The 26,595-nt window shown below is 56.4% G+C and overlaps 1 protein-coding gene across 2 annotated transcripts in view; it reads right to left on the reverse strand.

Annotated features, from left to right (window-relative positions):
• The window catches only part of FBXO41 (F-box protein 41), a 35,554-nt gene extending 10,752 nt beyond the window's left edge, over window positions 1–24,802 (reverse strand). For both annotated transcript variants that reach the window (XR_009459660.1, XM_014597105.3), the window contains exons 1-7: window positions 23,823–24,802; window positions 12,737–12,947; window positions 12,253–12,332; window positions 10,238–10,593; window positions 7,207–7,448; window positions 6,112–6,227; window positions 4,774–4,926 (exon numbers count right to left, since the gene is read on the reverse strand). Coding sequence is in view for 1 of the 2 variants with exons in the window: in XM_014597105.3 (XP_014452591.1) it covers window positions 4,774–4,926; window positions 6,112–6,227; window positions 7,207–7,448; window positions 10,238–10,593; window positions 12,253–12,332; window positions 12,737–12,947; window positions 23,823–24,550 (1,886 nt within the window). In the remaining variant the exon portion in view is untranslated. The remainder of the gene's footprint in view (window positions 1–4,773; window positions 4,927–6,111; window positions 6,228–7,206; window positions 7,449–10,237; window positions 10,594–12,252; window positions 12,333–12,736; window positions 12,948–23,822) is intronic.
• Between the last annotated feature and the right edge of the window lie 1,793 nt (window positions 24,803–26,595).

Here is a 26,595-nt window from a genome sequence, read left to right on the forward strand (position 1 = left end):
AGAGGAAGATGGGCGGTTGAGTGGTTTGGTTGCTCGTCCCGCTCTGCAGAGGCTCCCTGCATCACCTTGGGCAAGTCACTTAATGTTGTTCTATATCACGGCTCTTCCTTGCCTCCTTGGGTGATTGGGGAACTAAATATATTAAGGGCCATGAGAACCTGTGGGCTGCTTTTGTAAAGAAAGTGAGATATTTTCATGCAAATCTTAAAAGCTGGACATCTGTTGTTAATTTGGGGGGCTGGACCCAAGCTGGTAAGGTCCCTTCCAGACCCTAACATCTATGAAACTATGAAACCTTTGGTATTACAGCTCTGTCTGCAAGTCACGGATGCTCTTGCACGTCTCGCTAAGCTCCGATACAACAACTTCTGTGAATGATGCTTCGTAGCATCGCCCGGGAACCTCCGACTTAACCAGGCAAATGATGCCCTAGCCTCCGTTATTCATGCCTTTGTCACCTCTTGGCTGGATCAAGGCAAGGCGCTATGCATGAGCACACCAAGCCCACCCTGTGCTCCCACAGTGGCTTTCAAGTTCAAGGCTTCGGTAGTGTATTTAAAAGGACCTAAAGCTCCAGGGTGAAGGCTGCGGCAAACACTTCTACTCCCCTGGTCCCATCTCTCAGGATGAAGGTCACATGTGGGAGACAAAACCCCACAGAGGTTACACCCAGACTGCGACTGACCCCCTCCAGCAGCCACCCTCGCCACCCTCTGCTCCAGGGGCAAGGCGGGCATCTGCGACCTTGGCTTTTCCAATGCAAATATACAGTGACAAAACCCCAAATAACCAGGGCTCTCAGCAGCATGCTTCTGCCCTTGGGGAGAGGAAGAGAGAGCAAACAGCGCTTGCCAGATGTTAGTCACGTCTTTGAATACGCTCCTGGAAAGCACTCAGTCAATATGGTGAAGAGGCACCGTGGAATAATGAAGAGTCCTGGAAAGGACCGTGCCAGGGGAGAAACAGGCTTGTGGAAATGGAAATAGGCTGCTGCCGACTAGGCGTGAGGCTGCGGGTTTTATAGCGACCCATTCACACCCCTCGGTGCACAGGCTGCGCTGCCTCCGTGCACGCTAGCTCCCGAACCGGAAGCAGCAGAGCTGCATGCACGGGAGGGTGAATTAGCACAGGGAACAGGCAGTGCCCATTAGCCTGCCCACAGCGCTGCGTGGAGGTGGTCCGTGGCTGAGGATAGAGCTGGAGCTGCGTGGTGCACGTCAGCCTAGCGCTGGCAGCAGGGCAAGGGCGACGGCGAGATGTGCCGTGAACATTTAAGGACGTAAGACTTGCCATTTACTGGGCACATCTACACGAGACGTTTGCTGTGCAGTAGACTCCTTAGCTGTGCAGCAAATAGATTTCATAGACATTAGGGCTGGAAGGGACCTCACGAGATCATCGGGTCCAGCCCCATGCCCAAGGGGCAGGAAGTCAGCTGGGGTCAAATGATGCCAGCAAGATAGGCATCCAAACACTTTTCGAATGAGTCCAGAGTAGATGCTTGCACCACCTCTGGGGCGAGTCTGGTCCAGATCCCGAACACTCAGACTGTAAAGACATTTTTCTTTATATCAAGTTTGTTAGACCTTGTTATCCCTTGGGGAGCCCTGGTGAACACCAGTTCTCCCAGATCCTGATGCGCCCCCCTTATGGACTGAAAGGCAGCCACCATGTCCCCCCCTGAGCCTTCTGCTCTCCAGGCTAAAGAGTCCCGTGTCCCTCAGCCTCTTCTTGTATGTCTTGCTCTCTTGGCCTCCTCCAGGCTCTCTCGAGCTTATCCACATCCCTCCTGAACTGGGGGCCCAATACCAGACAGTACTCCAGCTGCGGTCTCACTAAGGCCCAGTACAGTGGGAGGATGACGTCCCTGCTTTTGCTCAAGATGCATCAGTGGATGCACGCCAGCATTTGGTTCACTTTGCCAGCTACAGCATTGCATTGGGGGCTCGTGTTCATCCTGTGGTCAGTGAAGACCCCCAAGCCTCTTTCAGTCGTGGTGCGAGCAAGTGTAGCACCTCCGAGCCTGTAAGAATATGATGCTGGTTCCTCCTCCCCAGGTGGAGCACCCTGCACTTCTCTGCATTAAATGCCATCAGGTTTTGGTCCGCCCACCTTGCGAGCGTGCCCAAGTCAGCCTATATCCCCAACCTGTCTTCCAGCGTGACCGCCTTCCCCCGTAGTTCAGTGTCGTCCGCGAACATTGCCAGTTTGCTTCTGATGCCCGAATCCAGATCATTAATGAAGCTGTTGAAGAGTACTGGCCCGAGCACTGAGCTGGGGACAGTATTCAAGGTGCAAATGCACCACAGATTTATAACAGGGGATCACGATACTTTCAGCTTTTAGAATTCCCTTAATAATCCCATAATAATAGTAGTAACAACAACAATAATCATCATCATCCCATAATAAGCATAATAATCACAACAATCCCTTAATAATAATAATAATAACAACAACAAGAATCCCATAATAATAACAATAATACCAATATATATTAACAATAACAATAATAATGGTAATTGGTAGTTTTATGATTATTGTTAATAATAATAATAATGATGATGAACTTTCATTTCTACCCAAGAGAAGTTTTACAATCTTTTCTCCTATGCCCGAAACAGGGTATTTGTGCCTGAAAGCTTGCAATTAAAGGCATTTTTTTTGCAAAAATCTAGTGGGTCTAATAAAAGATATCTCCTCTAGCATGAGTTCTGATTCCTTAAACATCTCTTACATTTGTTTGCCTTTTGACAGCTGCTGTTTAAACATTTCCCAGGGAAAAAAAGCAGCAGAACGATCTCCTCGGCAACAGGAGCCCAAACCTCAATCTCTGCTCACTTTTGGCCAAGTGCAAGGAGATGCAGCCACCCATTTCACAGACAGCCTCCCGCTGATTTTGCAAAGGGCTGGGGCTCCCGACTTCTCCATTCAGGATGAACTGAGGAACGACAGCCTCCAACATCCACCGACGAACCCAGCCAGCAGCATGCAGCTCCCCCCGCGCGCTCCCTCTCCCCGGGGCCGTCACCTCGGCTGGCGGGGCTGGCTGTAATTACGGAGTTTACCACGGCCGCCCTGGCACGGGGACAATCGCCCGGTCTCATAAATAGCTCAGCGTGGAGAGCCGCGTCGCCCCAGAGACCCTGCCAAGGATGAAGGCCAGGGCAGCTGCCCCCTTTGTTAACCCGTCACGCCTGCCGCTGGCGGCGAGAGAAAGGGAAAGGCCTCTGTGTCTCGTGCGGCTGTGAGGCTTTCTGGTGGCAACAGCATGGTGTTTTAATTCAGACACAGGGCAGGTCTTCATCACTGCCCCAGGCCCGTATCCCGCCAGCTCCATGGCTCCCTCAGCATCCTTCTCCCCCACGGTGTGCTTTGCCAGAGCCCACCCTACACCCTGTCTGCAATCACCATCATCAATTAATGCAACACTGATGAGAGACACAGGTGCTGCTTGCTCCCCTGTTGCTGTGCCCCTGGCTCATCCCTTCCCACCGGGTTATTTTTCCTGGCTTCGTTCTGATAACGAAGTGGCAGAAGCAGGCAAGACCAAGGCCGGCTGTGTCAGCCTCCTCGTCTGGAAGTGTGCATCTACCCAACACTTGCGTGTGCACTCATGAAACACAATGCATCCACGTGCCCCTGCTCTGTGTGCAGCAGATCCTGGGGACAAGGCAATGCAGCACCCTTCGCACAGTGCCGAGCCCATCCCCAGCACCATAGGGTCTCTATGTGAAGCACGTGCCCTAAAGTCCCAGTCACTGGTGTGCAACTACCACCTGCATCATCCCCTACGCTGAATGGCAGCAGCTCCATTAGAAATGCCATCAACAGAGCCACAGGCTGTACCTGTCTGCATGTTTCTAAGTGCCTAAAAGAAGGGACCGTGCCCTTTGTCGCTCTACTATCTGCCCAGGCTGCTGGAAGTTATATCCCACATCCCAGCCTGTCCAGGGAGGTTCGACTGAAGGACCCTTTCCAGCTGTAGCATGGCATGAGCACTGGGTCTCAGTGAAAACACATTCACATCATGACTTCCAGCCACCAGCTGGAGACTGGAGAGCCCCCAGAGCCTGGCCTGCCCCCAGCCAGGTCCATCTCCAGGCTAGTGGGGGGCTGCCCATGTCATAGCTACTCTGTACATAAAGCAAAGCCAAGGGAGTCCTGGGCTGTTGGTTCATCTCCAGATAGTATTTAGCAGCCTAAAGACCCCAGGGTACATTGTCCACACCTCTGTAATACCAGGATGCACCAGGTCTTCCTGAAAGCATCCAGCAAAGCTCACCGCACAGCCTCTTCGGAGGCTCACCCCGTTGCAACAGCAAGCAGCCAGCACTTGAGAGCAACCGGATGCATATGGTCCCCAACCAGTCCCAAACTGGCAGCCCAGCTTGGAGGAATAGGGCTGGAAAGGGGCTGTCTGCCAGCTGCCCCAGGGCACAGCAGCCTCACCCAGCTGCCTGGCACGGGAGAGGGAGTTTTGCTGTCATGTGTCAGGGTCTGGGTTTCTGGGTCAGTGTTTTTAAAGGGCTGTGGGGTCCCAGTCTGGATGCATCAGCCCCCCTGGTGTGGTTTCGTGAGATTTATGGGGTTTAGCTCTCCCCAGCTCCTGGCTACCTCAGCCCCGCACCAGAAGGGCAAACACACTAAGCACCTGTGCCTTTCCATGTGCATGAGCAAGATGCTCTGAGAGGCGTCTTGGAGGCCGGCAGCCCTCCTCTCACCTATGCATGCATCACCGCCGGGTCTTGCAGGACCCCATCTTGCACGTACCGATAGGTGACGGCCTGGAGAGCCCGGCAGTAGCAGCTGGCCAGCCAGAGGGAGCGGTCCGTCAGGATGTTGGGGCAGTGAGAGATGCGGAGGATTAGCAGGTTGCTGCCCGTGGCCTTCAGCAAGGACTCCAGCCCGGCTTCAAGGCAGCCCCTGAGGGGAAATAAAATGCATCAGCAGCACTCCTTGCACGGCCTGCTCTCTGGGCAGCATGCACCAGGAGTCCCAGGAAGAGGCAGAGCCCAGGAAGCCTTTCACTGGCAGCCTGTCTGCTGTGGGCAAGGGTCTTGTGGGCACCAGCGTTGCCAACCTAGGACTCTTTGGGATCCCGGTGGGTATGTTCAGGCTCTGGTGCTAGCCCATTGGGGTAATGGCTGTAGTGTGAACCCCAACCTGGACAGGGGGAAGTGCTCCAGGGACCCATCCCACCCTTGATCAAAGCCTGGGGGCTGTGTGGAAGGGGGCCTGGCTTGCTCCAAGTGGGTCCCTGACCCCCTGCGGATGAAATTTGGGTGAAGGTGGAGGACGAGCTTTCTTCTTCTCTCTGCCTTAACTCCATGCCACTTCTCTTCAGGTCCCCCCAGGTTATGGTGCCTGCTCCCCTTCTCCCTTCAGGCTCCCAGGACAAGATCGTAGCACCTTCATCCCAGCGGCAGACAGATAATTTCACGCCCTGTCCATGCCCTCCCTGGGCTGAACGCAGCTCTCAGCCTAGGCTTCCCCCCGGCCCTGCCAAATCCCACCACCGGGCCACTTCCCTGCCCTCGCACTCGGGCCCTTTGCAAGGGGCTCTGTGCCCAGTCGGCTCTGCCTCGTTAGCATGGCAAACCCCCTAAGTGCCATCAGCTGCACAACCTGCACTGCTCAGCGCTGGAGGACTGATGGGAGCGGGGCTCCTTGAGTATTTTCTGAGGCCAGACTGCATTTCCGAATGTGTCCAAAGCCAGAGGCAGGTGGTTTAACTGGCAGGGGGACAAGGCAGCCCCAAGCCTTCTGTAATTGGAAAGGGATTCCCAGGGAAATGGGACCTGTACCGATCCCAGTAACGGGGGCATGGAGACCAGCTGTTGCAGTGGGAGTTTGCAGTGGCAGGAGCCAAAGGGTTAAGAGCTGGGTCTCTACCCAATTAGCACGCTCTCGGTGGAGCATTAAATGGGAAAAATCAAGCGCTGGCGCATGTCTCTGCCTGACAACACACACCCACGGGGAAGCCAGCAGCACCCACAGGCGCTGGCCCCCGGGTCGTGGGGATGGGATCTGTATGGGATGGGTGGCTCTGCCGCATTACAGGGAGGGTGGCAGCGGTGGGGTGGGAGGGAGGGTGGGGACGGGGCTCACCGTGTGCTTTTCATGTACTCCTCCTTGCTCTCCTTCTTGCCCCGCTGCCGCGGCTTGAGGTTCTGGAGGGTGAGGGAGTGGGTCTGGGTGCACCACTGAGACAGCATGCCCAGGAACTGGAGGGGAGGGCAGACCTTCGTCAGGGGGAGAGGCGGGCAGGTGGGATACTACCATGGGACACGGCGCCTGCTCTCACCCCGGCTTGGAGAGGGGCAGGACACACACCCATCCACCCACCCACCCACACACAGATGCAAAGGCATGGCTAGATACACACACATGCATGTACACATGCACAGAAATACACACAGGCACAGGTGCAGAGACACACGTACACACACATGCCAGTGTAGATGAATATGCACAGCAACAAATGCATAGTGATACACATCAGTGTGCATGCACAGATACGCACGCCCAGACACGTGCATACATAAACACATGCATATGTGCACAGATGAGGATGCTCAGGGTGTACACAAACAGATGCTCGCAAACACAGTGTGCATATGTACAGAGGCATACGCACAGTGATACACACAGGCACCCATGTAGATAAACACACGTGTACACAGATATGCACACACATAGATCTAGAGGCTCGGGCACGCTGCTGCCGTCAAAGATCTTGGAGTGAGCAGGCCTGGAGGACCACACGCACACATGAACACACATGTACACACTCATAAACACAACTATGCATGTGGGCACACCCACACATAAATACACACGCACACTTACACGCTCATGCACACAACCATGCATGTGGGCACACATTAAAACATACTTATCAACATAGCTATCTATGCATGTGAGTATGCGCACACACACACACACACACCCCTCCCCCCCAAACTGGGTATTTCTCTGCGGGGGGAGCAACAAAACTGCGCTGACCGACACCCCCTGGTTCCCACGTCCCAGATCATCCCAGCCGTGGCTTTGACCCCAGGCTATGGTGGGTCCATCTTGAACCCTGTAGCCCCAGGCGCGCTGCTGGGGTCTCCCCTGGCTTGGCTGGGGCAGTCCCCGTTTCTGGGCCGGCGCTGCTCCCTGGGGGCTCCCCGCATAGTGCCGCGCTGCAGGGCCCTGTACCTTCGAGGACACCCTGGCGTTCTCCAGCAGCACGCGGGTCCACACGGCCGGGTGCCGCGCCACGAACTTCCAGTCCTTGCAGACCTCGGCGGCCCGCAGCAGGGTTTTGGTGTCAAGGTACGTGAAGATGCAGAAGAGCGCCGCCCGCATCTTGAGGATCTCGGGGCTGATCACCTCATTGGAGCGGCACGGGCTGCCCTTCTCGGGCCTGACGGCCTTCCCGGCACCCCCCTCGGACCTGGCTGTGAGGCAGAAACAGTGAGCTGGAGCGAGGGGATTCAGGGGACGCGGCAGGAAGGTTGCTGAGTGGGGGTGTCTCTGGTGGGGGTGGGGGGCGGGGGGGTACCATTATCTCTCTGTGAAAGTGGGGGAAACTGAGGCACGGAGCAGCAAAGTGACTCACCCGAGGTCACAAAAAAACAGGACAGACCCCCAACCCTCCAGGAAAGGAAATCCTGAAATCTTAGTCTCCTCCCCTGCAGAAAGGGGACCCAGGAGTCCTGGATGCTGCCCCCCACCCCTGCCCCTCTGATGCAGAGCCCAGGAGTCCTGAATGCCATCCTCCAGACCCCCCCGCCTCTCCCCAAAAGGCACGTGGGAGCCCACCTCCACTTGCCCAGGCACCCAGCAGGGCTGGGCAAGCTGGTCCTCACCCCACCCGGCTCAGCGGGAGCATCGGGGGGAAGAAAGCAGAGCATCTGCCAGGTCCCCCCCGTGGTGGGAGATAACACATGGCTCCACGGCACTCCTGGCACCAAGGATACCCACCACCTCGCTCCCCTCCTCTCTCAGCTCCGGCTGGTTCGGTGCATGGCTGGGAGGCCGAGTGCCCCCCTTGCCCCGGGGGTCTCCTGCTCCCCCAAAGGGAGGCTGCTCAGTGCAGACCTTGCAGCCTGGAGGGAGCAGGGCAGCCCGCCCCCGCCCCACAGACTGCAGACCCCGAGCCACGAGAACAAGGGGTCCGATGCAGACCTCTGGGGTAAGCGGGTGCAAATTCACAGGAATAGCACCTGTTTCCCCCAATGCTGGATTTGGCCTCATGCTTGTGCTGCTGTTGCCGTGACTCCCCCGATCTTCTCCTCCAGAGAAAGCATCCCTGACACTTCCCTCCCTCCCCTCTTTTTTTGTTTTCCCAGGGATTTATATGCCTCCATTGCCATGGCAACCGAGTCCCACTCTCTATGGGAAAACGAGGTTAGAAGAAAGCCAAAGCTCCGACTCCTAACGAGAGCCCCCCGTGCTCGAGGGGTCACTGATGTGCAGCCACTTCGGAGGGGAGGGAGGGAGGCAGCAACTTAAACACTTGTCACTACCGCCCAGGGCAGCCCGCGCTCTCCGGGAGCCGGCGGGTCTACAAGGGAGGAAGACGATGACTAGATCTCCCAAAAGTTGCAGCTGAGATGGTGCCGGTCTGCTGGGATTAATGTCCTTTCCCTGCAGGGCAACCACCACAAGCGGTTAGGAGCCACTGTGGACCAACCCAGAGGTCCAGTCACTCCTGCTCCCGTCTCTGGGCCTGGGCACAACATCCTTGGAGGTGTTGAAGACCCGGGTAGACAAAGCCTTGGCTGGGATGATGGAGTTGGGGCCAGTCCTGCTTGGAGCAGGGGGTTGGACTGGATGTGACCCCCTGAGTCCTCTCCGGCCCTCGTCTGTGGTGCTATAGGAGGCAGTATGGAAGTCCCAACGGGGTGAGATGTCCTTCCCCATGAGGTCTCATCCTGCTTTCTGATGCGTAGCGTCTGTCTCTCCCTTGAAGCGTGCAGGCTAACCCCCTCCCTCTTCCAACATAAAATCACAGACAATGAGGGCTGGAAGGGCCCTCAGGAGGTCACATCTAGTCCAACCCCCTGCTCCAAGCAGGACCAGCCCCAACTGCATCATCCCAGACCTCCAGGGTATTGCAATCATTAAATCATAGAAAATGAGGGTTGAAGGGAGCTCAGGAGGTCACATCTAGTCCATCCCCCAACTCAAAGCAGGACCAGCCCCAAGTACATCATCCCAGCCAAGGCTTTGTCTACCCGAGTCTTCAACACCTCCAAGGATGGAGATGCCACTGCCTCTCTGGGAAGCCTGTTCCAGTGTTTTGTTACCCTCCTCATGAAAACTTTCTTCCTAATATCTAGCCTCAACTTTCCTTGCTGCAGCTTGAGCCCATTGCTCCTTCTGTCATCTGCCCCCACTGAGACCAGCCCAGCTCCATCCTCTTTGCAGCCCCCCTGCAGGGTGGTGAAGGCTGCTATTCAATCCCCCTCGGTCTTCTCTTCTCCAGACTCAATCAGCCCATTTCCTTCAGCCTCTCCTCACCAGTCCTGTCCTGCAGCTGCCAACCATTTTCATTGCTCTTCATTGGACCATTGCTGCTGTGAAAACTGTTCTTTCCACCCATTTTAACCTGGCGCCTTTCAGCCTCACCTACTGTCCCGCTGTTCTTGCGTTGGGAGCCGGGGAGAAGAAATGCCCTTATATCAGCCCGCGGGGAAGTCTGAAGACTCGCCATCGCCTCCCCTGCTATTTATCTCCTCCTGGAGGTGACAACGCCATGGTTTCCCAAGTCGTGATACTCTCACAGCCCTTCCCTTGCTACTCCTTTGTCTAGTTCTGCAAAGGGACCAGCATACAGCCGGCCTAATGAGGCCGGTCAATGCTCTGCACGAATCCTCCAGACAAACAGCTTGCTCACCTATTTTCGGTCTCACCTACAGGCTGAGCTGCAGTCTCCAGTGGTGCTGCCCGCTGTGAAACCCAGGTCTCCCTTCCTGCACGATGCAGTTAATTGGGAACCCCAGTGCAGAAGTGGCTGAGACTGATTAGCCCAAGACGCATCATGCTGGACCTTGCTATTACATCTCACCCAAATGCACAGCGTCTGCCAGACTGGGGCATTGGCTTCAGACCAGAGTGGTTTGAGTTTCCCAGATCCAGTTCCCCATCTCATTGCTGGTGACTGAGAGCTCATTGGTCTCAAATGCAGCTGCTGTTTGGGGTGAAATGGGTTCCCTTCTTGCCCCCCCAAATCCAGCCTCACCCATCAGCCTGCAGCTGCTCACGGGCCTCGAGGCATTGGCTTGCTGAGCCTCGGTGGGGAGCCGGGGTTCCTGCTCCCACACCTCCGCCTCCGACTCGGTCGTGCGGGAGCCCACGTCGGAGATGTCACCCTCCTCGCCCTCGGTGCTGTTGCGGTAGGGCCGCCGGTGCCAGTTCTGGATGGCCTGTCTGCGTAGCCCCGAGCTGCGGGCTACCCCGGGCCGCTCGAAGCCGCCGTCTACACCGCGGCCCTGGTAGTGGTGCCCGTCGGCGGTCTCGTCTGTCGGGTACAGCTCGGCGCTGTCGCTGTCGTAGCAGCCGGAGCTCTGGGAGACGGCCTTCACCCGGCTGGAGGCTCTGTGGGGATATGGGGACAACACGTGGCAGTGAGGTGGGGACACGGGGACAACGCATGGCAATGAGACAAACAGCATCCTGGACCTACAGCCAGGCTCCCTCGCTTGCCCGCCCCAGACGCAACGGTCCAGCTGGGAGAATGATAAAATGTCCCTTGGTCCTACCATGACTTAGTTCAGGGAGGAAGAGAGGTCTCTGCTTTCCTTGCCAATAGCCTAAAAAGGTCATTTAGCGACAGCTCATCTGAGCCAGGCAGGGCTGGCTGCCACATAGAGCCAGGAAGGATGTTTTTCCCCTCCTGTTGCTACACATCAGGGATGTTTTTCTGCAGACAAGGCTGGGGATGGTGACTGGTTTGTGCAAATGCTCCTGCTCCTGGCTACAGGGTCTTGCCCCTCTATTCAGCTTTCTTTTTGGGACCTCTTGAGTGCATTTAAACAAGCCTTGCAGCACCAGGACAGTGGCAGCTCTTGCCCCCTGCTTTACCTGGCACAGGTTAGGGGCTTTTGGTGTCTTTGGACAATGTGCCGTGTAGCTGTTCAACTTGCTGTCTGTGTTTAGGAACAGATTATGCAGCAGGGTTGACTGTGTAGTTTTAGGAATAGGTTAGACCACGACTATATAGGATGCTTTGGATAGGGATAATCCTGCCTTGAGCAGGGGGTTGGACTAGATGACCCCGTGGAGGGTCTGAAAGCACTGGAACAGGTTACCCAGAGAGGTGGTGAAGTCTCCATCCTTGGAGGTTTTGAAGACCCAGTTAGACAAAGCTTTGGCTGGGATGATGTAGTTGGGGCTAGTCCTGCTTGGAGCAGGGGGTTGCACTAGTATCAAAGGGATCCCAGGTCTGACCAGGTGTTAGTGTGTCACCCAATTAAGCCCCATAGAGATACCCGCACCATTCAGAGGCACCTCCAGCTTCCCATCTAGGTCAGAAGCACCTTGACGGCTTGGAAACATGCTATAAAAAGAAAGGAGGTGTCAAAACATCCCCATCCTGGCAAGTGAAGTTTCCTGACATCCTAGACATGCGCCCCAGCATCTCTCGCTGCATCATGGCAAGACAAGGCAGGGAAAAAACCGCTCCTCTTGATGGGTCCCTGCAGATCTTCGACTTCAAAGCATGCCAACAACTCAGCAATGCACAGAGACGGTGATGAGATGGTTACAGGGATCTCTGGCTCTCACGATGCTGCTAGAGGCCTTGGGATGAGCAGGTAAGGACCCACAACCAAATGTGGAAGCCAGAACAAGAAGACGGAAGCCATACAGGGTGTTCTTCGTGCCCCACACAAGGCACAGCTCTTCCCCCCGCAAAGGAGATGGAAATTCAGGAGTGTCGTGGAAGACAGCCCCTGTGGGGCATGGCAGACAGCCACTGATGATGGAGAGAAGTGGAGTGGAAAGAAAGCACAGGCTTCTCCCGCTCTGTAATCACCACCAGGAATATGCACTGAGCCAATGCTGCCCTGTGCTGGAGTCATTCGCACCCTGCTCTGGGATTGCCCAGAGACCCCAATGCACAAGGTGCATGGACTCAAATGCCCACATAAAATGAATGGTCCCAGCCTGCGAGCATCCAGGAAGCACCCCCACCTCTGCATGGGAGAAGGGGGACTAGAGAGACAGCTGTGGCCAATGCGTACCCATACAGCTTACCCAGTGCTGGAGGAGGACCTCTGATTGGAAACGACGTAGGAGCTGTGCGCAGCTGCCCCCGAGCCGGGGTGCCTGTCCCGCTGTGGAAGAAGGAAGGGAAAGAAGACCAGAGAGTGAAACCCTGTCCATGGCAGTGAAGGAATAACTTAAACAAAGAGCCAAAAGAAGGTTTTTCTTTTACAACCCTGATTGTAGCTACTCCATTTGGCAATTTTGGACTGAGCGGTAGCAGCTCAAAGCACCAGGGGAGCCTTCATATCTGTCCGCCACTGATCTGACAGTTCCCACCCACCCCAAGCAGCCAGGCATGCTCATAGGTGGCCTTTCATCCATGCAATGCTGCTTGGCTTTGATGTATGCGGGCTTTACACCCCACAGGAGCGGGAAGGGAGAGGTCCTGCTCTAGCAACCGCGCTCCTTGTATCCCAGCCGGACCCTGCTTTCCTCACCGGCATGGCAAGCCACGGACAACTTTGGGGCGTACCTGTCGGCTGGGGCCCTTGGAGCCAGGTGCGCTGCACCTGCCCAGGCTGCCGTTGGGGGTGGTACTGCAGCTGCTGCTTATGATCTGGAGCTGCTTCTCCGCCCGGTCGGCCCGGTCCAGGAGCTCCTCGATGAACTGCTGGAGTCGCACCTTGGCGTTGGCCTCGCGGGCTGCCGTCTCCTTCAGGAACTGGTCTATCTGGATGACCTCCCTGGCGGGGGAAGAAGCAGAGGTGAACACAGCAGCAGCCTCCTTGAGTGGTCCCTGAGGCATCATCACCCACTTATGCTAGCAGTCCATGGGGTTGCTTCGTCATCATCCCCCCTCTCACGGTAGCCTGGCTTCACAGCCCACACCCCAAATTCTCAACCTCTCCCACCATCCCGACCCCAAACTGGCTGCCTCCCAGTGTCCCCACCTCCAGAGCTTCTCTAGACAAGGCCAATCCAATGTCCTAGGAGTCCAGATACAGGCACGGGCATCCTATAAGGAAGCAGATCTCTATAGGATTTAATAGGGATGATCCTGCCTTGAGCGGGCGCTGGACTAGCTGACCCGTGGGCTCTGCCAGCCGTGTTTTCTAAGCTCCTGTGTTTGCTGGATGCGAAGCAGGCGGGGAACTCAGGGCTCTCCCTGGCTCAGCGCTTGATCGATGGGATCTGGCTGTCTCAGCCTAAATGAACGCAGCTTCTGCGCTCCAGTAACCCCGGCTGGCTGCGGACTCGGCCCCAGACAGTCGCACGGCCGAAGCGCTCAGGAGACTGCGCTGAGCGGGGGTGAGCAGACCTGGCACTGTCTCTCCTGAAATACATCCCTCTTTGCTGCCTAATTCATCTATTAAATCTGACACCTTAATGGGGCTAATTCCATTCAAGGCCATCCATCACTAGGGCCTGGGCAGCTCATAGGGCGCATGGGCATGGGCCAGGCTTTCTCTGCTGGCCATGGCAGTAATGTGGGGTACCGTGGATCTCCACTTGAGATTTTCCGAGCCAACTGGGACACAGGCTCTCCGCTGGGAGGTCATGGGGGTCATGACCTAGGGCTAAGGGGTCCGGAGCACCTTGCCTTAGGGGAGAGGGTCCTGTTTCAATTGCAGCAAGAAGGGAGAGGGGTCTAATGGGAGGGGAGTCCCAGCTAGGGGTTTTGGATGCTGAACATCCAGTAAGAGCTACATCCCATTAACTCTACAGCAGCTACAATGCCATTATACACCAGTGCATCAGTGCAGCATCTAATGCAAAGCCCTGCTGCTTTGCTACAGCCTGACCTTGAGCCAGGACTGGGGGAAATGGGCTGATTGAGTCTGCAGAAGAGAAGACCGAGGGGGATTGAATAGCAGCCTTCACCTCCCTGCAGGGGGGCTGCAAAGAGGATGGAGGATGGGGGCAGATGACAGGACAAGGAGCAATGGGCTCCAGTTGCAACAAGGGAAGTTGAAGTTAGATATTAGGAAAAGCTTCCTCACTAGGAGGGTAGTAAAGCACTGGAAGAGGCTCCCCAGGGAGGTGGTGAGCTCTCCATCCTTGGAGGTTTTGAAGACCCAGCTTGACAAAGCCTTGGTTGGCATGATGGAGTTGGGGCTGGTCCTGCTTGGAGCAGGGGGTTGCACTAGATGTGACCTCCTGAGCTCCCTTCATCCCTCATTTTCTATGATTCAATGATTGCAATACCTCTTAATATCTCAGCTAGCGCCTTCCACCCCAGAGCCCGGTGAGCTTGGCAGCCAGTGACCCACCCCAGGAAGGCAGGTGGTGGTTGCCACCTCTGTTTTAGAGAGGGGGAGGTGGAGATGACCTGCCCAGGACATCCCCGGTAGGTGGAAGAATCGAATGCTGGCTTCCAGAGCTGCATTATAGCTGCTAGGTCACCCCAGGGTTTGCAATGAAGCTGAGGGCTGGGATCCTGGCTCGGTAACTTGGCTGCAATCACTTCTGCCCAGTTTCACAGGATCCCTCCTCCACCTGTACCCAGAGAGCTGGTGCTGCCCTGCAGGCTGTGAATCCCAAACTCTGGCCTTTTCTGCATTCAGGTTTTACTAGGTCACCCTGTTCCACTCCACCGCCCGAGCCTCCCTCCTCCACCCAACTGCTTGGGAGGTCCCTGGCAAGGAGGTGAGAGGCAAAAGGATGCCCCATCCAGTCCTTGAGCCTCTCCCCCCTCACTCCACTTTGCTGAAATGCAGCCAGGTCTGGGGTGGAACATAGCAGCAGTCCGATAGGCAGAGACCAGGCTGGCAAAGAGTCCTGAGAGGGTTGCAATACTCCCCGCAAAGATGTGCCAGGGCTTCCTAGGCCAGTGCCCGGGTCACTGCGCCAGCTGCTCCGCTGGTGAGGGGATAGGGGTGTACCTGGGGCCCCAACCCCATGGGCAAGAGGGAACCCAGGCATCCAGGGGCCCCAGCCAGAAGGCATGCTGGTAATTATTGGAGAACATTATCAGCCCAAAAAAACAATAGCCGATAATAAAAATTTCCATTTTATCGGTGCTGATCCAATATATCGACGTACCTCTAAGTGAGACCTTTCATCGCCTCATCGTGCTCTTTCCCCACGGGCTGTGTGTGAGGGGTGCTGATTCAGGGTAAGGGGATCTGTCATCCTCAGTGCCCCTAAGGAAACCTCCCGAAAGGGGACCCGATCCAGTTGTGACTTGGGCTGAGACCGGACACACTCATTCCACCCCACAGCCTCTGCCTAGCATAACACAAAGGGAAGGGGGCCTTGCCAGCGAGCAGGGGGCTTCACTCGAGCCTGCAGTGACAAACCAGGCTCTACAGAAAGCAGAAATCACTTTGCTGAAATGCAGCTGGGTCTGGGGTGGGACACAGCAGCGGTTCGACAGCACAAAAAACCAGAGTAGTGCCATGTCCAGATGTCCAAATGGGCACATCCCGCCCTGGGCATGGAGCAGCCTACGCTCCTCCTCTTGCAAGGAGGGCATCGTGTCTGACCCCTCCGGCAGCACTGCCCGCCTTGGGGCACTGTTCTGCAGGGGAAAACATCACCAACCACGCTTTGCTGCAGCCCAGGCCCAGCCCTCACCATCACCACACTGATTTCTCACTTTAAACACAGCCAGGAGGCTTCTGGGGCCAGGCCAGATCTGTCAGGGGGGGAGGAGAAGCCAACACAAGGCAGCTTTCCCTCACCCTGCCCGGGACAGGACCCCTGCCGGCACCGAGCAGGTGGAAAACAGGATCTGCTGCTTCTCCCTGACTCAGGACAGTGCTCTAGGAGCAGTGAGGTTCACTTAACAGTGTCCTATTAGAAAGCAGGCTGCTCCATGGCTCGTTAGTCCTATGCACATCAGTCCCTGAAAGCCCCCCACCCCTCCAGCACCCCTGGATGCTCCAGGCCCAGGGACCATGGCTGCTTGTTGCTTCAATGAATGATGATGATATCCTGCCCCTTTGGGAGTCAGCCCTGACACCCCTGCGAGAAAATCTGGACTTCATGTCTAGGAAGAGAAAAACAGCCGGGACTGTGCAGAGGACAGCGGCTTTGAAAAACTTTCCGCTCGGAAAGCGCAAGATCGCCCTTTAAATTATACATGCACCATTGAGCAACGGCAATAGGTGGCTGTAACGACCTCCAGGCCTGCCGCTAAGCATCAAGCAAGGATTACAGGACCAGGTGATGGAGAGCCAGGGGCTGCACTCAGTAGCTTGGGGCATCCAGCCCCACCTTCCTACGTCAAAGCAGGGCTTCAGGGTTAGTAGTGCCGAACGCTGTCGCAGCAGTCTGGGACGAGCCCAGACACCTCTCCCATTTAGGCATCTAGTTCAGGATCAGCCTGGATCAGCAGGGCCTAAAAGACCTCACCGCTGTAGGTGGACTCAGACCGGTGCTAGTCTTAGGCCAGTCCCTGCTGGCTGCATTTCCAGGGTAGCAGCTCCAGCGATGGGTGCAGAGGTTAAACCTCTTGGTCACCTTCCTGGCAGCAGCTGTGCTGGGGGAGGGAGCGCTGGCACTTCCTCTCCTCCACCGGACTGTGATCTGCCGCAGGTCTCCTGAGACAGCGTCTGGCTCTGGTGCTGCAGAGTGTATTGATTATGAAGCCAGGGGAGAGAGTCCCGCTCTGTGCAGCTGGCCCTTTGGACTAAAGGTGGCGAGAGGCTGTTTTGAAATGAGCCGGGTTCACATGCAGCCCTCGCTGCATGCTCTGAGGATTGCAGAATCACAGACAGGAGGGTGGAAGGGAGCTCAGGGGGTCACATCTAGTGCAACCCCCTGCTCCAAGCAGGACCAGCCCCAACTCCATCATCCCAGACAAGGCTTTGTCTGCCTGGGTCTTCAAAACCTCCAAGGATGGAGACTGCACCACCTCTCTGGGGAGCCTGCTCCAGTGCTTCACCACCCTCCCCGTGAGACAGTTTTTCCTAATATCCAACCTCAACTTCCCTTGCTGCAGCCTGAGCCCATTGCTCCTTGTCCTGTCATCTGCCCCCACTGAGAACAGCCCAGCTCCATCCTCTTTGCAGCCCCCCTGCAGGGAGGTGAAGGCTGCTATTCAATCCCCCTTGGTCTTCTCTTCTGCAGACTCAGTCAGCTCCGTTCCTTCAGCCTTTCCTCACCAGTCCTGTCCCCCAGTCCCACAACTATTTTCATTGCCCTCCACTGGACTGTCTCCAATGTGCCCACATCCTTTCTGTAGTGAGGACCCACAGCTGGACACGGGACTCCAGATGTAGCCTCCCCAGTGCTGAACAGAGGGGAAGAATGACTGCCCTTGACCTACTGGCAATGCTCCCACCAATGCAGCCCTGAATGCTGGTAGCCTTCTTGGCAACACAGGCACACTCCTGGCTCATCTCCATCTTATTGTCCCCTGTCACCCCCAGGTCCTTTTCTGCCCAGCCCGTCACCCCCAGCCTGTCCTAGTACATGGGATTGCTCCCTCCTAAGTGCAGGACTTTGTACTTGTCCTTGTTGAACCTCATGAGATTTCTTTTGGCCCAATCCTCCCATTTGTCTAGGTCGCTCTGAATCACACCCCTGCCCTCCAGAGTATCTACTGCTTCTCCCCACAGCTTGGTGTCATCTGCACACTTGCTGAGGGCACGCTGCATCCCGTCTTCCAGGTCATTGATGAAGATATTGAACAAATCTGGCCCCCAAACTGACCCCTGGGGCACTCCACTTGATACCAGCTGCCAACTAGACATTGAGTCATTGATTACTGCCCATTAAGCCTGACAATCAGCCAGTTTTCTATCCAAATCCTCCACACTCAGCCTGGGAGACAGGTTGGAGCAGCCCAGGCACAGAAAGGCTCCAGGCTGGGTATGTCTGGATTATCGCTTGGGAGACTGGTGACTTGGGGACTCAGCCAGGAAGGACCCTCCTACTCGGCAGGGTGGCCGCTCTCGCTTTCTCTCTGCTGCCAGCCCAGGGGGCTGGGAGCCTGGCTTGTGTTCAAGTGGCAATGCTGTCCCTATGTAGCAGAGCCCTGTTTCCATGGGCCTGACACACAGCTCATGCAAGTCCCATGAAATCCAGCCATTGACTTCACCGAGCTTGACCGGCATCACCCTCAAGGTGCCGGGGTCGTGATACCTTGATGCCCTACAGCAGCGATTCTCAACCACGGAGTCCATGCTCCTATGGGTTACTGTGCCGTCCTTTAAAGGGTGCTGCTGGATGTAGTGCAATAGGTGTGCAAACACCTACATGTGATTCACAAGATGAACTCATGGATTTTAAGTAGGAATCCAGAGCGTCAAAGCCACTCTGCCCTGCTGCGTGCTGGCTGAGCTCTCCGCAACAGGCTCGGGTATTTTTCTGTAGTCGAGAAATGAAGAGCTGGCATTTTATAAGAGGGGCCTGGAGTCCAATGAGGTGGAGAATCCCTGTCCTACAGCAGCACAAACGGCATCGGGCCCTCAGACACGGGCAAACCCACCGCCCTGCTGACACATGAATCGCCATCACTGTTGCCATGCCATGCCATGCCAGCCTCCTTACACCGGGACCTAAGTGGCTACATCATGTCACACCCCCACATGTCACAACGTGCACCCGATGACATCAGATTTGCCCAGAGTTGTGATGCAAACATTGCCAGGTCACAGCCCCCGCCTAACACCGACACTTTGGAGGATGCAGAATGGGCTAACAGCCGGTTTACACCAGTATAAGAGAGGACACACTCCTGCCCCCAGTGGATAGAAGTGCCTCAGTGGAAGCAAATAAGACCCTACCACCTCTCAACATCACTGTGGCTAAAACTGCCTACAGATGCCCTTCCCAGGGTCCAACCTGCACAGGACGATCTGCATCCATCCCTGGAGCTGACAAGGAGATTTTAGAGAAAAACAGACATCCAGCCTTCAACTTGGGGCTTGTTTCCATAACCAGCAAAGCCTTCTGGGTGGGCAAAGATCACTGTGAAACATCCATCTGCCTCACAAGCTCCTCACCACATAGCGTGTCTATACGTGCATTTACACCGGCTTAAATTTACTGCGCAGTACATTACTGAGCAGTAAGCAGGCATTAAAGCGCATTAGCACTAAAGTTAGTCCCAAGTCAGTCCACAAACATATGCACACATACACATCTGCATGTACACGTGTGGCAGAAATGCCACCATCTGTGTCTCCCTCCAGAAACCTGTCCCGGTCAGCTTGGGACACTGGGGTTGAATTCCTGAGGGAGGGGGGATTTTCCTCCCTGCCTACATGATAAACGCCTGGTGCCGAGGGGAGGGGGGTGGTCCCTCTGGTCACCTGAGTGGGGGAGGGAAAGGCCCCATCTCACCTGCCCAGGTAACCAGTGATGCTTTTTAAAATTGGTTGGCTAGTTGCCAACACTGCTGGCTTCTCTTGGACCGGGCTGCTGAGGTCAGAAAGGCTGTATAAGGGCCTGGTCCAAGAAGAAGGAGGAGAGAAACCATTTTACCAGCATGGCCCAAACACCAGGACACAGGGAGAGAGTCTGATCCAACTGAAACACTCTCTCTCTGGAAATCTCTGAGCCAGATCTCTACCATCTTCTGGATGATACTTGTAAGTGTTTCTAGAGGGCTAGGCAGCTCCCAGTGATGCATTTGTGTATCAAACGGCGACCTCAGCCAGTCTGTTTTGCTCAATGGTAATCCCTTGATAGTGCTCTACCTCTTACCTTATTGTAACCCTACCCTTTGTAACCAATAAAGTTCTCCTTTGTACCTAGTGCGGGAGACTTCTTGAGGGGTGGGTTTAATTATGCCTAGGAGGCCCCTTAGGTCTGCAGACTAAGGGAGACTATCCTTTTTGGCCCCTGACTTGGGGAGGTGCCCCAAGTGCTTGTTTTGGGTTGAGTACCCATAGGACTATTAGGCCTGTGTTTCCCCAAGGACACAGGACCCAGACAGTCCCTTCTCGGGGTGGTGGCAGCACACATTACCCCCCAGACTCTGTGGTGGGGCTTGAAAGGGGGTCTGCCAAGGCTTAGGCGCCCCTGGGGAGACACGTGGAGTCTGGAAGGCAGACGGGCGTAAGGAGGTGGGAGGCTCAACGCAGGAGCTCCCCCGACTAACCTCCCACCTCACTACGCCTGTCCACCTTCCGGACTCCATGTGTCTCTTCTAAGCGGCCTCCTAGCCAACCAATTTAAAAAGCATCACTGGTTACCTGGGCAGATGCACAGGGGCTTTTCCCTCCCCCACTCAGGTGACCAGAGGGACCACACCCTCGGCACCAGGCTTTTGTCACGTAGGCAGGGAGGAAAATCCCTCCCCCCTCAGGAATTTGCCCCCAGTGTCCCAAGCCGACTGGGACAGATTTCTGGAGGGAGACACAGACGGTGGCATTTCTGCCACACATGCAGGCAGAGTACAAATGCAAAAGGGCAAAGCATGGTGAGAAAACACAAGAGTCTATTCAGTTTGTAGAAAAAAAGAATACCAGGGAAAAAAAAACAACCAAACCCACAGCTGCAGAGGTTACGACAAGCCCAAGGCATTAAAGGGAGCATGAAGAACATTTGCAGCTGTGGCCGGGATCCAGAGACGCTTGGGGGAAACCTGAGCTGTCAGTAAGCGGGGAGAGTGCTGGGATGGATGACTTGGTATGGGCAGAGATGCTGGGCCCTTTTCCTCAATGCCATGGAAAACCCGGAGCAATTAGGATGAACATTAGGGGAAGGAAATCTCTAGAAAGCATGAACGTCCACCAACCCCACGGCCGAGGGGAGCAGTACAACCCGCTGCCCTACCAGCAAGTCCAGGTGAGAAGTCACAAGCAAAGGGGAACAGCCTGGAAGACGGGGAAAAGCAATGGACCCTGACAAGTCCACAGCAAGGAGAAAAGAAAATCCCAAGTAGCCGGGTAATACAGACACAGCGCGAGCAGGCAATGCTGACAGGTTTGAGGTGTAAATCCAGCCCGACAGCCCTGATCACCTGGTCGACGGCACTACAAATGCAGCGGATGACAGGGAGCTGGCCAACACGACAGATTCAGATCTGGGGTAAAACGCTGCGCCGCGCGACTCGCAAATCCTTCCTCAGAAGCTAATGAAAGCCGGCGGAAATCGGAGCGCTGTCGCGTGGATTGAAAACTGCCCGGGAGGCCAGAAAGAAAGGGTAATGCTATGTGGCAATGGAGCAAAGCGAGGGAGAGACAGGCGGGTTTGGTCGGGGCTGATGTCCGGTCCTATTTAACATCCTCATTAACAAGGTGGAAGTCAGCGCAGACGTCGCATCTGTTCAATCTGCAGATCACCCTGAATCAGGTGGCGTCGCGAGCAGCAGTGAGGCCAAAGAGAAAACGCGGAGAGATGTCAGGGGTTGCTCCTTTGCGGATGGAAATCCGGGCTGTGCCACTGACACCCGGGAAGTAAAGCTGATTTACACCAGCTGGGATCTGGGAGAAGTTAGAGCCAAGGACAAAGAGGGCTGAGATCTGGGAGAGGTTATAGCAGGGGTGGGCAATTACAGTGGTTGCAGGGCCACTTCGGGAGGTTTAGTGAGCTTTTGAGGGACGGAGGGTCAGGGGTGAGTGGTGCTGGCCTGTTTACACCCCTTGGTATGGTGGTGAGATGCCAATGTATCCTATCCATCCCCAGGCACATCCACCCGGCACCCACTGCATGCTCAGCCGGGTGGATGGGAAGGGGCCGTGGGGTGGTGACAGCGTGGGGCTGGGGCCTGGGCCAGAGCTGCTATCCGCTCCCCACTCATCCCTGCAAGGGGTGCTGGTTCCCCAGGGAAGTGCAGGGCAGGGAACTGGTGCCCAGCACAGGGAAGAGCTGGGGGAGTGGATTGCGGCTCTGCCCTGAGCACAGTCACCGCCCCATGATCCCAGCCCTGGCCTCTGCCCGCCTATCCTGCTCCTAGACATTGCTTCCCACCTGCCCGTGGCCCCATCCCACCCACCCGGCTGAGCGCGCTCTGCCCATGGGGGTCCAGGGCCAGTCTCTATGGAGCAGCAGATGCCGGGTGGATGGGTATGGGGTGCCTGGGCAGCAGAGCCAGGGTCCAATGGTGGCAGTGAGGCACGCACCTGTCCCCAGACAGTGGCGGCAGGGGCTGCCGGGGAGCCAAGTCCAGCTGCCACACCAGCAGGACCAGCCCCAACCACATCATCCCAGTACGTATCACTGCATATATGATCTTTTCATCATTTGGACCGAACGCCTGGACTTGCTTGTTGACTTCCGCCACAGATTCAGCAACTCCTGCCCTTCCGCCAAACTCTCTTTGCATACCCCTCCACCAGCATCGACTTTCTGACTACCACGTTGCACACCTGGGATGGCACCCGACAAACCACCCTATACAGAAAACCAATGGACTGCCACACGTGTGTCCACAAAACCAGCAACCACCCCAGACACACCAAGAGAGCTGTACTCTATAGTCAGGCCCTTTGATACAACCTTCCTGATACCCACCTTACCAGCCTGAGAAATGCCTTTATCTGGCACGGACACCCCAGCAGAGAAGTAGATCATATCATGGAATGAGCCGCACAGATACCATTAACCAAAATATTAAACACAGTTGTCCCAAGGGCTGATACTTGATGCACTCCATAAGTAACCTCCCTCTCACGTGATATTCCCCTGTACAACACCAGCCCCTAACATCTCCCCTTGCAGCCCTTGGGCTGACCTCTACCTTTTCCAGCTCAAGTGATAATTTATCATGAAACCATTCCGGTTTGGATAGGCGATGAGTGGGAAACTTAGATACCCTGATCGGTGGGAGGGTCTTCACTCCCAGGAGGGGAAGGGATTTCAGGTGAGATGAGGATGGCAATGAAGGAGAGGAAACTGCTTCATTTGGAGCACTTTAAAACGAGAAAGGGCAGAGCCCTGGACAAGCTGCTGGGGGAAACAGCCCAGTACTAGGCTATCAGACGTGGGTGGGGTGGCCGTTCTCATCTCTAATGTCTGCGGCTCAGATTAAAGTGGCCTCAGCAGGACCCCTGTCCTCATGCAAGATTGGACGTTCGCATGGACAAGTAAAGAGCCACAGTTGCATGAGATATTCAATCTCCTGCTTCAGCATTGGAGCTAACGTCCAACAACTAAAGCCAGCAGAAGGGCTCCCACAAACTGTGCGTGCAGCCAACAGGGCGACTTCTACTGAGCCAAGGTGCTGGCCCATGATGATGGCATGCTGGCCTTAGCAGGGTTTCTGGAGGCTAGCTTGCACACTTACACAACATGCATATGCATGTACACGTGGCACTGCCACACCGGGTCACACCACAGGTCCCTCCAGCCCGTTGTCATGTCGGTGGCACAGAGGTCGAGGGGAAGGGGATTTACTCAGGGCCTGTCCAGACTGACCCGTGGCTCTCCTCTGATACCTTCCAGTATTCAGTGTGCTCATTTGGAGACTGCAGCCCAAACTAGGCGGTTTAATACGTGGCCTATGTCAATTTGCCCAATCCCCTTTGGACCCTGATTAAATTACCACTCTCCCCGCCGGCAGCATCCTGCGGCACACGCATATCTATGGAAACACACTCGCACCTGCACGTTCACAGACGCGCATGCACAGTGACACGGATGCAAGGCCATGCATGCACGGGACAAGGAGGGGAGCATGCCGGGGAGCATGCACCCTCCGCCCTCCCCGCAGAGAGACTCACTGTTGCTTCTGGGTCAGCTCCTGCTCCTTCAGCACCAAGTCCTGCTTGAGAGACGCCAGCATCTCCACGCTGACGTCCACCTGCCGGGAGAGCTCGGTGGCCCGGTCCTCCAGCTCCTGCTTCTCCCGGCTCAGCCTCACGCTCTCCTGCTTGGCTTTCTCCAGCTCGGAGCTCTTCCGGTCCAGCTCCACCTGGAGCCGGCCCACTTGGGAGGCGATCTTCTGCTCCACCTCCTCCGTCAGCTTCTCCAGCCGCTTGTCCACCTCCAGCTTCTCGAAAGCCCGGATCTTCAGGCGGGTCAAGCCTTCCTCATAGACGGCATCCACCGCGGCGGCCGCGGCTGCGGCACTGGCGGGGGGCGTGCCGGCCGAGCTCATGGCCTTGCGGGTGAAGATCTCGGTCAGCGGGATCTCGATCTCGTGCACGTAGCGCGGTGAGGAGGCCGGCTCCAGCTCGTCGGCCGGGATGAGGTCGCAGGCGAAGCGCTGCTCCTTGCCCTGGAAGGACGTGCTCTCGAAGTAGTCCCGGCGCGCCGCCGGGGTCAGCAGGGTGGTGTCGGATGCCAGGGGGAAGACGGCAGCATCGCAGATGCTGTTGGTTTTGGACAGGACGTAGAGGGTCTCATAGGTGTGGTTGTACTCCAGGTGGGCTCGCAGGGAGGACAGGCTCCGGAAACGCTTGTGTTCCCCGCAGCGCGGACAGCGGTACGGCAGGTCCAGCGAGGCCATTCCTCAGCTGAAGCCCCCTTGCCTGCCACGCACCCCTCCGCAGGAAACCGGCAGGACCCCTGTCATGGTGCAGGCCAGGGGGCGGTGGAAGGGGTGCGGGGTGGGGGGCTGGCGTTGGGGGGCAGCGGGCACCGCGGGGCAGGGCGCTGGCTCTGCAGGCGCATCTCTGGTCAGGGGCTGGCGGGACGATGGGGCGAGCCGGCGACACCCTCCTTCCCGCCCGAGGGAGGTCTGGTCAGCATTGGGCGGCTCCACGTGCTGGAAGAGACAGTGAGGTTGGCAGCAGTCCCCCTCCGGCACCCCTGCCCCACTCCTCCCTCCGCCCCATCATCTCTTACCTCTGCCCTCCTGCCTCACCCCCTGAAAACCTGCCTTCTCTCTTCCCCGCCCTTCCTGATGCCTCCATCTGCAGCATCATTGCACCCAGGGAAAAGGACTTTGAGCCCCTGCTTCTTCCCGTGAAAATGCAGCCTGGCCGATGCACATGCCAGGTGTTACAAAACCACCCTCGCCCTCAAACAGCAGCCAGGCGGCTTCCCCAGGGCACTGGTTTCCAGTGGAGTGGACTGGTAGCAGAGCAGACAGGACCCCTGCGATAGGCACAGCCTGCTTCCCGGCATAGAAACACAGCGGCGATGCTACGACCATACAGGAACAGAGAGAGACGGGACGGTCCCTCATCCCCCCGAAGCCCACCAATGTCCCCATGCCATCCAGAAGAAACCACCAGGCATCCAGGGGTCTTTATTTCCTTATTTTGACTCTCTACAGGTTTTGGATGCCGCCCTCCCCCAAAAGCGCTGGGCTCAGGGGCCCTCTGCATGACAGCTTATCCCAGGGGCTGGGCGCTGAGACGTATTTTGGCAGAGATGCTCTGGGCAGGAGCGCATGGCTGGAAAGGATGGGCTGAAGGGGCTTGGGAAGCCCAGAGCGGGGTTGTCAGGGCTGGAAGTGGGTCAGGAAAGAAGGTCACTGGCAACAGTTGTGTGTGTGGGGGACACGCAATTTCCTAAGGCTAACGAGGCGAGTGCTGCCAGCAGACACGGTCCTTACCAGCCTAAACGCCTCTTTCCTTCCAGCCCGGGGGAGGGAGTGTAATCAGGTGTGAAAGTGGCCCGACTCCCCTCCGCTCCTGCCAGCCAACGCCAGGGAGATCCCCCCAGTAGAAACCAGTCAGAGCCCATCACGTGCCCGCCCCGGACACACGGGCTGTTTGCAGCTCCGTTTTTCCCTGCTCTGGGCACCGGAGGGATTTCTCTCCTAATGACTTCCTTGGAAACAAACGGCGGGGCGGATGCGTTAGATCAGCCCCGCTAGACCCTGCGGCGCAACTGTCTCCTGCAATTACATGCTGGAGCACCCTCTCCGGCGCCCGGGCCAGGCCACGCGAGCCCGTGTGCCTGCCTGACTCTGGGGTCAGGAAGGATCGTGCTGCGCTGTCGCCAGCTGCAGACAAGCCCCCGCAACTCCTGGGAGAGTGTTTCCGTTGCAGTCCATCATAAGCCCCGACCAACAAGTGAAACGGGAGTTTGTGGCTTTTGCTCTGTGCCTCTATGAGACGCACTTTGGGGGTCGCCTCCTGTGATCTGCACCTGCTCCTCGGTTTCTTCCTGCCTGCCAGAGCCACCTGCCAGGCAAAGAGGCCGCTGGCACACATGCATGGGCAGTAACAGGGCACTGGGATGGACTAGCCGGGTATCTTGTAGCCACCTGCCGACCTCTTGAAAGGTCCTTGAGGACCAGGAAAGCAGAGGCTGGAGGGCTCCATTCATGATACAGCACAGGCAAGGACAGTGAAACCCCCTACATGCATATGTAGACATACATGTGTACACACACATATGCACCAGCACGTCTCAACCTGAGGTGGTGTGAACACAGTTTGGTGTGAGGAGGTGCACACACACACACACACACACACACACACACACACACGCTGAGCAACATGCCTCAGCTGGAAGTGATGTGAACACAGCTAGAAGCAACCACACCGACATGCCTCCGCTTGAGGTGGTGTGAATGCACCTAGGTGTGAGGAGGTGCAC

Source organism: Alligator mississippiensis, chromosome 2, assembly GCF_030867095.1.
Source record: "Alligator mississippiensis isolate rAllMis1 chromosome 2, rAllMis1, whole genome shotgun sequence".
Classification (NCBI taxonomy): domain Eukaryota; kingdom Metazoa; phylum Chordata; order Crocodylia; family Alligatoridae; genus Alligator; species Alligator mississippiensis.